This window comes from Pelobates fuscus, chromosome 1 (genome assembly GCF_036172605.1).
Source record: "Pelobates fuscus isolate aPelFus1 chromosome 1, aPelFus1.pri, whole genome shotgun sequence".
NCBI lineage: Eukaryota > Metazoa > Chordata > Amphibia > Anura > Pelobatidae > Pelobates > Pelobates fuscus.
Window position 1 is genome coordinate 45755894 of NC_086317.1, and position 12800 is coordinate 45768693.

Here is a 12800-nt window from a genome sequence, read left to right on the forward strand (position 1 = left end):
GCAGGAGTATATCATGCGGCAGGTCTGGGGCCAGTTCTCGTAGTAGGCCCGTGATGTGTGCAGAGAGATCCTCAGTTTTCACCGTTTCCGCTACTCCTCTTATCCGCAAGTTGTTGCGGCGCGCCCGATCTTCCATGTCGGCTATTTTTAGGTCATGATCATTTAGCCTTCCAGCCAGGGCCTCCACCGTGTCAGCGAGGGTGTTGTGGGCCTCTGCCAAATCTGCAAGCTGATCCTCGGCATGCGACGTGCGCTGGCCTATATCTTGGATTTATTTTTGCAGGTCTTTAATAGCGGTGTCTAGCTTACCCACTATCTTGTCTGACATTTCTTCCAGCAGTTTTTTCAGGGAGCTGTGTGTCAGTGGGTTTTCCTGGTCGCCCGTTTCTGCTTCAGATTCTCCTTCGGCGCCATCTTGGAAATTTTCAGTCTGGCTTGGGGCCTTCCCCTGCGCCGTCCGTGCGGCGAAAAAATTTGCCTTCTCACCCTTCTCACCCGCCCGTTTGCCTTTGGTCTGAGACATGTTGGTTGGAGGTCAGTTTTGGTAGCGTTTCGTCGCGTGATGGGCTTAGTATTCCGCCTTTAATAGCCGCCGCGGCACGGAGCTCCACTTACATGCGGCTGCTCCGGTCTGCGTCCAGGACACGCCCCCCCACTTAAGGGAAATCTTAATGCCTCAACATACCAAGATATTCTGGACAATTCTATGCTTCCAAAATGACTGTGCCTCACTGCACAAAACAAGGGCCATAAAGTCATAGTTGCATGAGTTTAGTTTGGAAAAACTTGATTGGCCTCCACAGAGCCCTGAACTCCATCCCATCTAACACCTTTGGCATGGATTGGGATGGAGATTGTGAGCCAGGCCTTCTCATGCAACCTCAGTGCCTGACCTCACAAATGCTCTACTGGATAAATAGCCTAAAATTTCCACAGAAACACTACACAATCTTGCTGAGAGCCAGAGATGAAGCTGTAATGGATGCAAAGGTGAACCAAATACATATTAATATCTACTTATTTAGAATGCAAAGTCATACACGTCTCTGTTGGTCTAATGGTCAGGTGCCCCAATACATTTGTCCATATAGTATATTTGATTTATATGGTTTATATCATGATGCCAATTAAGATAATTTGTCTACCACTGATGCAATAAACATACATCGGCTCAAAATAATCAGTTTAATTAGTTTGTTGTTATTTTTTGGAAACCTATACAGTGGATAGAAATTGTTTTCCCAACTGTTTTCCCAACTGTACCCATATTATTCGTATACGTTTGGTATATGCCAAGATCAATGTAATATGTTATTGTTGAACTGGATAACACATTCGAGAAAGAGAAAGTCTGGAAATTTGCTCTAAGATATGAAGATTTTGTATGTTTACATAAAAAGAAATGTAACAATAATTATTTTATGGGTTGTTGTTTTTTTGGATGGATGTACATTCAAGGGCATTAATATTTTTTCTGCTCTCAAAGACTTTCATTTCTCCTCCAGATTCAGCTAAGACACTGTTCATGTAAATATATGTTCGACTTTGAGATTTGTTTAGTTACAAAATGCAATTTGTCCAAATTTAGGCCAATCGTGTGATTTGTGCACAAGTACAAAGTATAGCATTATGTATTAAAATATATACATATATTATCATTTCTGGAAAGGTATACTTACAAATTGTGGTATACTCACCAGCCAATGTGAGAACATATTCTTGAATTCTTGACCCTATTGAATTTATAGCTGTACAATTATAACGCCCAAAGTCATGATCTGACAAAGGTGTTATCTTGAAGAAAAGAAAATAAGAAGTATAAAAATTTAACTTCATGTACTTTTTGGCAAATTCACACACATTTAATTATTTCCGAAAATTTAAATATATGCTTTCATGATAATAGTAATCTTGTGGAGTATAATTCTATATATATTTTCTACTTAAAAAGTAATGATTTTTCTCCCTGAGTCACACCTAGGTGTAGATTGGTCAATACACAATAGGTTTAAGATTGATAAAATGACAAAATATTTTTTTTAAATTAAAGTCAGTAATCCGAGAACCATAATGTCTGTAAAGAATGACAATATTTGGCTAAAATATTTTTCTAGACTAAACTAATATAACAGATTTTTTTTAGAATACATTCTCTGCTTTTATAATTATTTTGTAATTTCTAACAACATGTTCAAAGTCTTATGTTTATCAGATTACTTCATACATTCTAAACAATAACATTTAAATAGTTTTCCAGTTTTACAATTAATAAAAACCAGGTGATTAAAAACAGCAATTAAATTACCAGCAATTATATACTGTTCAATGACACTCATTAAAAAGTCCTAGCAAGTGGAACAAAATGTCAGCCACTATGAGGAGTATAAAATGCCATTCAACTCTTACCAAATTGTGATCACGCAACATTAAACACAAACGGAAAATGGTGAAAATGAAGACTGTTTTCAACTATTTATCTAAATTCTGCAATATATTGTCAATACTTTGAAACACATTATTAAAAAAAAAAGTAAAAATAAAAAAATGAGTTTTACAATGATTAGTATTGTTAAAAATGAAAACCTTTTAAATAAAAAAAATTTAACAAAAAAGCAGATGGGATACTCACCTATCCTGAGCAACAACTCTTTCTAAATTCACAATGGACAGAATACCAGCGTAACATTGGTTTGTTCCTCCAAAGTTACTTTTAGATTTCAAAAAAGCAGTCATGATCCAATATACACACATTTAAAAAATGTGAATTCACTAAGCAATGGTGAACAATATTTTGTGTTTCGCGTACAGTGAAATGTGTATTGGGTTTTGCGGTGGAAATAAAAACCTCACTATGAGATTCCATAACTTGTAGCTAAAAATCCTAGAAACCCCAATGCCAGTTTCTATTCCACAGGATGAGTAATTTACATGGAGAAAACAATTAAATTACTTGCATAATTTCTACATCAGATATAGGAATGTGAAGTGCCAGAAACAAGTTGTGGATGTGTTGTTTAATAAGTACAGAAAAAATATCAAAAAAAAAATGCAAAAACTTATTAACCTTTTCAACACCAATGAAATAAGGACTGTTTCAGCTAAGCAATCACTACACCAATAAATTTACAACGCTCATCCACTCACACATTAAAGGGACACTACAGGCACTAAAACAACTTCAGCTTGATGAAGCAGTTTTGGTGTATAGATCATGCCCCTGCAGTCTTACTGCTCACTTTTCTGTCATTTATGAGTTAAATCACTTTTGTTTCTGTTTATGCAGCTCTAAACATTAGATGCCTATTTTACAGTAAGTGATTAGAAAGACTGTGCAAATCACAGGAAGGGAGGTATGACTAGGGCAGCATAAACATGCTTTATTAAGCTAACGTTGTCTTGGTGCCTATCGTGTCCCTTTAAAGAAAAGCAGATAGATCACAAGCTCTTGTAGACCTACAACTCCTGCAAATTGTAGGTTGGTAAGCAACATGGAAGTTGTATTTCTACAAAAGTCTAGCAACAGTAAATTGCTTTCTCACATGCAAGAATCAGTTTGTAGGGTGTAGTTGTGCTACAAGAGTTTGTAATCTAGGCTAGGTCAGAAATGAGGCTGAGAGAGATATTTAAATGTGTGTGTGGAAAAGAGAGTGAGATATGAGAGTGGGAAAGATATATAACAAAGTATCGGAGATATATATGGATCCAGCAAAGATAAATTGCTAAGAGAAATATGCTATCAGAGAAATATGGAACTTGGAACATATTTAAGTGAAAGAGAGCTGTGAGGCTGGGTGGGATAATAAGCTTCGAGGGAGTAAACAGAGATTTTGGACTGGGAGATTTTTTTTAGCAATGAGAGAGACATTGGACAGAGGTAGAATATAGGGTTGGACGATATAGATATATGGGATGAGGCTTGAAGAGACATTTCATTGAGAGAATGAATGTTAGAAATATATGGGACTGGAAGAGATACTTAAAGGACCACTATAGTGCCAGGAAAACATACTAGTTTTCCTGGCACTATAGTGCCCTGAGGGTGCCCCCAACCTCAGGGTCCCCCTCCCGCCCGGCTCTGGAAAGGGGAAAAGGGGTAAAACTTACCTTTTTCCAGTGCTGGGCGGGGAGCTCTCTGCCTCCGATCCTCCTCCGTTCCGCCCAGTCGGCTGAATGCGCACGCGCGGCAAGAGCTGCACGCGCATTCAGCCGGTCGCATAGGAAAGCATTTATAATGCTTTCCTATGGACGCTTGCGTGCTCTCACTGGCTTAACCCATTTATAAACATAGCAGTTTCTCTGAAACTGCTATGTTTATAAAAAAAATGGGTTAACCCTAGCTGGACCTGGCACCCAGACCACTTCATTAAGCTGAAGGGGTCTGGGTGCCTAGAGTGGTCCTTTAACTGAGAGAGAGAAATTGGGAAGCAATATGGGCAAGATTGTAGAAATGGGATTGGAAGAGAATATTTAACCCCTTAAGGACCAAACTTCTGGAATAAAAGGGAATCATGACGTGTCACACATGTCATGTGTCCTTAAGGGGTTAATGATAGGGACAGAGAGATGTGATTTATAGAGCGATGTGAGTCTGCACGTGATATGTGGCCATTAAAGAGAGAGAGCGATAACCCAAGATGACAATGCCACCATTTTTTCATACATAGATCTATTCAGATTTTTTATAATGGACTTTAAAACAACCTAAAACAACCCAATGTGCAAGATAATGAAATAACTTAATTAACATCTCGTTAATCACATTTACATAATTAATTATAATTGTAGCTTTAGAGTGGTTCTGCACCTTTTCATCTGCCTTTCTTGCTGCAAGATTTCTTTGTTCTTTGAAATTTCCAATGCGCCCTTTACGCTTACATGGTTTATTTTAGCTGCTATGTGAATTAGTAATGCATATGCCAAATATTTATATTCTGAAGATATTGCCTATTACTCTGGCATTTATTTTTTAAATGATTTTCTCAGACAGGCCGGTTTCAATGACAATTGACATGAACAATGTAAAGATGCTGAAACAGTTGTGCACAGATGGGCAGACAGTCAGACAAATGGACAATTTTAATGCTTAGCCTCTTAACATAGGCTTATTTAAAGGTACATTATAATGTTAGGAATATTAAACTGTATTCCTAACACTATACTGTCCCTCTCTCCTCCCTTCCTCCCTCCCTCCCCATGTGCATAAAGTTATCACTTACCAACTACAACCATTCACTTTATTATATTAAATGTATTTTTAAAAACTACTGTGTTGTCAACCATTTAAAATATGTTGATTTGCTATTTAAATTCCATTTAAACTTTGTTGTTAACATTAAAAATGAACAATTTTAAACTATTTTCTATAATTTATTACTTTAATAAGGTAGCCACATTTTTTTCTCATCAATGCTATTAAAAGGCAGCCTCAAATATCAGAGAAGAAAATTAATTAAACTTGGCTTTTTTTAATGACCTGCCCAGATAAGGAAATGTCACACAATCCTATTTTTTTTTTTTTTTTGTGCTGGAGGCCTTTATTGCATTCAAACTGAGTTTCTTCTGAATCCTACAAATTAAAAGAACCACTGATACAGATACAGTTACTGTATTAAAGGTTAAAGGGGATGTATAGTGTTAGAGGGTTTTCGTTTACTAATAAAATACTACTTCTCATACTCCATAATTGATGTGTGGCTCTGGGGTTATTCAGAAAGCTTCTCTGAGTTGGCATTTTATGTGCAATATTCAGCTCAAAACAACCTATTTAAAAAATATTTAGTTTTATTTAGCCAAAGTTTTTTCAACTTGTTTGTTCTACATTTTGCAAGTCAATTTCTTACTCCCTGTCAAGTGAATAAACCCTGATGTAGTTTTCCATTATAATACCTCCCTCTCGGTAGTACGTAAATAGAAATTCTGATTTTCACTCAAGTCTGCAATCCAAATTCTCTATTCACCTAAGCATAACACTCAGGTAATATTTTGTCACTAGTTTCTGATAGTATTGACAAGGATATTGAAAAGAGAAAAATCAGAAGTAATATTGCTAAAAAGCAGATTAAGTTTACAGAAAAATATAATGTTAGATTTAAAGAAATTACTTGTAAGTGTCACAATACTTAACCGATCGCCGACGACATTTCACGCCTCCTCCTTATCGAATGCACGGTTCAGTAACGTGGGTTACTTCCACATAGCAATTCAGACACAGCCCACTCAAATGGAGCTGAACAATCGAGAAACATCAGTTCCGGCTCAAAATTGCTTGTATCCTAATTTCCGCACTTTTTGGAATTGCATGGGGTGATAAGGACCAATCAGATCCTAGGTATCCCTATTCCATCCTGTTTTGTCCCTAGTTCATTGCACATTAATGGTTTATTTTTTGGTACCCGATTAGTGTGAGTCTCTTGTGTATGTCTGGATTTTTATTTCAGCTAGCTTATATGAACTTTGAGTACTTCTGTTATTCTGACCCGGGTTTCTACATTTCGTTTCCGTCCGACTTGTTTATTGAATTTGTAACTCTCACTGTTTATTTTGTTAAGTCTGGCCACTCTAAGGCAGCAATCTCTGTTTCTACTATATGAGTTCCCATTTCTTGCATATTTGGTTATACTGTTCATGACAATAAGACATTTCCTTGAGTATTTAATAAACTTTCAGGCAAAAGTTCATAGTTAGAAATTATATATCAATAAAGAGCAGAAACAGGTATGAAAAATAAATTAAAAGAAGATAAAACTGTGGTAGGCTTTCCAATATTTTTGTTCATTCTGGAAAAGAGATCCCAGTTATGATCTTATCATTTACTAGTCAATGTCATTATATAAATCATTTATATATAAAGTCTGCACTCACCTAAATATGCATACATTAGATACATAGATCTTAGTTTCTTGGCTATATCTTGCCTTCATAATGATAGCGTTCATTTTTATGAACAAGTGTTGACTGACGCATTTCAGAAGAAAGTTATTGGTTTCTGGTCATCTTGAGTCTATAATCAAACCTACAATTGCTGATGCTCCAGCTATTCAACTAGGCCAGTTTTAAAGTAAAATGTTTTTCTAATGATCAATTAGCCTTTTTAAATGATAAACTTGGATTAACAAACATAACATGCCATTGGAACACAGGACAAATGGTTGCTGATAATGGGTCTCTGTACACCTATGTAGATATATGTAGACAAAATAAACATTTTCAACTCAGCTATAGTGACACTTTGAGTATTTTATTCTAGTACTCTTAGCATATAATTTCCATGCGCTTGACTTGAGACTAAAGCTGTCATTCAATACCTAAATACCCCTTCCCGCTTGCTCTGGGTTACACACCTGTGTACCTTCAGTAACTCCCACCCATGTTCTTCATAAAAAGGGATTCATTTTCTTGGTAAAGTAAGGACTTACTGTTCTTATGGAAGGACAATTCCTCCATTGCAGTTTAAGGGGAAATTACTTTGCTAAGAGAATACAACCCACAATAGTGTTGCATAAAATGAGGCTTTTAGCATAAGACATCCATGATTTAAAACAACGGAATGGCAATACATTTTTTTGTACCCTACTAATTAATATTGATTTACAAATCTGATAAGTAATACTGGGAGTATTACTATATTATTATAAAAGGCAAAAAAGCTGTATAATACAATAAAATGGGGCTTAACAGTGTGGTGTTGGTAAGAGGATTTATCGATTGTATAAATTGCCCATTAATAAAAAAAAAATAATAAACTATAAATTACTATCCTACTTGATAATTACAATCCACACGTCTGTCACATTAAGGAAACATTTTAAGTATGTAAATGGTGAAAAAAAATATACACAATTTATTTTAATGAACGAATGAAAAAGCACACAGTAAAAAAACAAAACAAAAAAAACCAATAAGATATTAATTTTAAACATTACTAACATTAATCTTATATTTTCATAACAATGCAGAGGATATAGTCATGCATACCTCAAGAAGGATCCTTTTCCCATCTCTGTATGTTTTAATGTTTGTTATATTTCTTGCAGGCAACAACATTTTATCTCTGCTCCAGTAAATAGATGAAGGTGGATTTGATGCTACATCACAACTGATATTAATTGGATTATGTTCCCAAGAATAGTAAATTGTTTGATTTGAAATAAATTTTGGTGCATCTACAAAAAAAAAAAAAATAACATACAATGAATGTTTTAATATTACAAATTAACAAAAGGTGCACATGAAAAATATAAGCAAAGGTGTAAAATGCTAGCTAAAGATTGGTATAAAAGTATAGTAAAACAAGGACATCTGCTGAAAAAGTAAAAGTGTGATTTTCTGAATAAGAACAAAAAAAACAACTATTTCTATGCTAAGGAATATGCCTCATAAAATAGCATATTAGATTTGTTCAATGTTACATTATATGATTTGATTCTAATCATTTTAATCATATCTTTGTTAATATTATTTTTGACAAGAACCCATATTACGGATATACAGGTTAACTTAGCGACTTATTCTTCCGTAAAAAAATTACTTAGTGACCTATTCTTCAATTACAAAATGATGTGCTAAATAAATTCTGCAAACATAAGCCATTACATATGTTAATTTTTTTTCCAATTAATAAGGTGCACTAAAATAGAAAAGGGACACGTTTTGTATCTACATCTAGCAGTTAAGAACCGTTAACTTAATGAGATCCAAACTGAACATGGTGATGGGACAAGTCCTTTTTAGTATTCTAATATAGTCACAGTGCTATTCAATATTGATATTGTCCATGCCAGTTGGATGAGCAGAACATTATGCCGAAATGAATGTACTTTCATCCTATACATACTGAAAATGTCATCCTCCATGGTTTGGTATATGATTACTTCCTGTTTGCAATTATGCAAATTCTAATTGTCACATAGTGTCTCATTCATGAGGTAGTGCTTTGAGAACCCTGTCAAATATTTTCATATAAGATCTATAAAGTATTTGCCTATACCGCTAAAATACATGGGGCACTCTTTCAACGTTTAGTAGTTTTCTGTGGGATTCTCAAACACCAGTAGCATTCCATATGTTATAGATTTTTCCTTTTCAGCAAAATTGCGTAATCCTCAAATCATGGAAGCTGTTAGTGCTTGAGGACTGGTTGGGGAGAAAGTAAGTGGGTACTTTTAAAAGTAAAATAGGATAGCAATAGTTCTGTTCGTCTTTTTAATTTTTGTAGTCTTTAAACTTTCTGCATTTGCATTTTAGATTATCCTGTCATGAAAACACAAATGTATTTGCTTTTATTTCCGTATCATTTATGTCATTGATAAAAAAAGAAATTACCGTCTTTAACCATTCTGCTCCACTTATACACCAAGCAGCCATTATTTACCTATGTTAGTAAATTGTGTTTGCATCATTAGATTTTTAGCCTTACTATTGTTTTTGTATGTACATTAAAGGCACCAAAACAAACTTAACTAAACTGCTTCAGTACTTAAATTGAGTTTATTTTTTTTATTTCAATGTATTTTGCAGAATAAAAACTCATTCAAAAAGCTACACTCACCTTTAATTCATATTTTAGTTATGATTACTAGCCTATAGAAGAACACATTTCTATGCCAGAAGACACTAGTCATTGATATACTGCCTCTAAATTAGCTAATGATGTATGCTTACCCCCTGCTTTTAAAACAATACAAGAAGTTTCAATGGGTCACATCATTCCTACAATGAGGGTGGGGGCATAAGTGAATTAACTTATTTTACTGTTAACATTTCAGTGACTGTTATAGATTGCTATAGCAGTTTTAAATACCTTTATTTTAGAAATATATGATTTAACTGTATCTACTAAATGTAGGCATTGTGCTCAAATGTTGCCATTTTTAGTACGTTGTATTGCTAGTAATGCCTACAGGGTCCTCAGGGTCATATAAGCAAGGTATTTGGCTATTTTCCTTTCTCTTTTATTTCACATCTACTGTATGTGAGTAAAAGTGCATTTCTTTGCTTTTATGTTAACATTTCAGACCATGCGTGAAGTATTGCAAGATAAAGGATACAGTATACTGTCTAAAACTTTTTATTTCCTAGACAATTCATTAAATGCATAATGGATGAGGGAAAATAAGAATTGTATAAATATACATAATTTTTATTGTTATATTTGTTTGAAAATCAACATATACACAGAATTATGATACGTTTATATATATTATGATATGTATGATATGATATGATTTGTTTACATGCTAGCTATGCATCCCTTGCTTCACATACATGTTATGCTGATTAATATTTCATCAATAAAAACTTCTTGCTAGTTAAAGGATTAATTCCATTTTTATGTATCAATCATGCCCATGCAGTGTCACTGCTCAACTCTGTAATATTTAGAAGTTAAATATTTTTTTTTTTTTTTTAAAAAAAGGTGTTTTTTTTTCAATCAGATCTTACAGCATAGTGTGTTTACTTTAGAATGTCTTATTCCCTGCTCTTTTAATAGAACAGTAATTACACACAGGAGGCTGTTACAGGCTCTAGCAGGTGATTAATAAAGCAGGATATAGGAAATTCAAAATGAAACACATTGTGCAATAAGAAGTTAAAAAACAGTCCCTTTTTCAAGAAGTTTGTAGTGATTCTGTGTGAATCTGAGCCAGTAGAGGTGGGGATAGGACTGCATAAACAAAGTATATGTTGTGCCAAAGAACCGATGACCTCTGTTAGGACAAGTGTTTGGGAGAGATCACATTTTTAATCAAGATTACCTTAAAATATATACATAGTTTTTCTGCAACAGTGATATATATATAAAAATGTTTTACTAAAGCATATTAGTTTACCATGATATGGTATGGAACTGTCACTTCCCAGGAATTTTAATATTGTGTCTGTATTTAAGTTAAAATAACTAGATTATTGCAGTATGCAATTATACTTTTTTATTTGACTAACATATTATTTAAAAGACAAGGTTTTGAAAGGTTTCCTCTCTTCCTCATGTCTGAATAAATACATTATTGGTTCAGATGTGCAAAGAAAGACAGTTTTCAGTTGCACAAAAGCAATGCTTTCAGTTGCAGGGATAAAACAGGGGGTGGGGAGGAACATGGCAATCGAGTGGTCTGGGTGCCTATATTGTTTCTTTAATAAATGTAATATGTGAAAAGTAATATCAAATATAGAAATCCATGTTTCTTCATCTGGTTGCCTCCATCTTACTTCCTGTTTGTCATTGTTATTAGTTTTGTCTTTTGCATCTGATAGGCAGGATAGAGAAGTTTACAGAGAAGAGGAGAAATTAAATAATGTTCCTACATCTCCTCATTTGCAATGTTTGCCCTGACTTTCTTCCAAAATAGGTAATTGGCAATTTTAAATGAATTTGTATAAATTCCAGCGAAGCGACAGTTTCCATAGTATCCCAAATTATAAAAGCAGACCTTTACTTTCTTTTAATGTGCAGTGTTGAGTGAAAAGAGTGAAAAAAGCTATCGAGAGCAAACATTTTATTACTTTTTTTTTTCAGAACAGTTCTTCATAGTTCATGAATCTAGCAATAAATGAATAAAGTTCATTAATGAAATACGTACATTCAATATTGAGATACATGCTTTTTTGATGGCCTCCAATTCTACTTGCAGCTTCACAGTCATATCTTCCTGCATCAGATAACATCACAGATTTAATATGCAAGGATGATTTCCCATGATGTCCTGTGCTTTCTATTCTTCCATCTGGACTCTGTTAATAGTGTGTATAAAGAAAAGAGAGAATGGTTTCGTTCCAAATTATTATAATATACATATATAATACATTTGTTTACTTTGGCAGTTTGAAAAAGGTTATATTTGTATAATGGGCACATGCTGAAATAATACATAACAGTATGTAAAAAATACGTTTGTATCTCTGTTGAATAATGATTTTCAATCAATTTAATAACTATACATCAATGTGGTGAGTATTGTAACAGCTGGGCTGTCAATGCTTATGGTTTTGGTTTAATCTAAATACTTTCTGTTTAATTAGCTCTTTCCCTACCAATACTATGCAAACATAATTGTCAGATATCTGCCATCCGCTTTCAAACTCTCAAACGTGTGTATGTGTGTGTGTTTGTGTGCGTGCGTGCGTGCTGGCTGGGCTTGCACTCAACGTCTCTAAAATGCTCAGTGCTAGACTCCAGCTCCAAAGGTTAACACATAAACTTGATAGATGATTTTACATATCAGGTCATAATAACAAGCATCTGTTCTTTAGCAGGTCTTAAAATTAGGTAACAACAACATCAGATCAACAACACATGACATATTGCATTGTGTCATAATTTAACAAAAAAACAAAAATGCCAAAATTGAGAAGTCAGGTGTGAAAAACTAAGTACATTTTATGATTCAATAATATATTGTTATATTGTTAACTTCCAATACAAAGCAATAATATACATAGTAAAATAGTATGCTATTATATCACCTAGAAAAATATTGTTAATGCTCCTGTAATGTACCTTCTCTTCATCACAAATATTGTGTGAAGCAACCAACTAAAGGCTAGTTGATTTAAAGTTACCAATAACTCCCCATGCCTAGTCATACAGAAGTGCATAGCTCTATGTGTTTCTAAGGGCACCATATATTAACAGCTATACAACTTGATGAATGAATATACTTCAAATAAAACGTTTATGACATTTCCTATCTTTTGAAACTAAGTGCCATTAATGTACGTTCACTTGCATCTCAATGTATTATCATAATTGTGTTCATGTCACAAGATGTTCAATTTGGTGAAATGTATTATAGCAAGATGAG

General features: G+C 34.0%; 1 protein-coding gene across 3 annotated transcripts in view; it reads right to left on the bottom strand.

The window, feature by feature from the left end:
* Nucleotides 1-12800, bottom strand: part of NCAM2 (neural cell adhesion molecule 2) — a 409545-nt gene that overhangs the window by 97529 nt on the left and 299216 nt on the right. For all 3 annotated transcript variants that reach the window (XM_063448337.1, XM_063448328.1, XM_063448345.1), the window contains exons 9-11: nucleotides 11580-11730; nucleotides 7975-8162; nucleotides 1698-1794 (exon numbers count right to left, since the gene is read on the bottom strand). In XM_063448337.1, the coding sequence (XP_063304407.1) occupies nucleotides 1698-1794; nucleotides 7975-8162; nucleotides 11580-11730 (436 nt within the window). The remainder of the gene's footprint in view (nucleotides 1-1697; nucleotides 1795-7974; nucleotides 8163-11579; nucleotides 11731-12800) is intronic.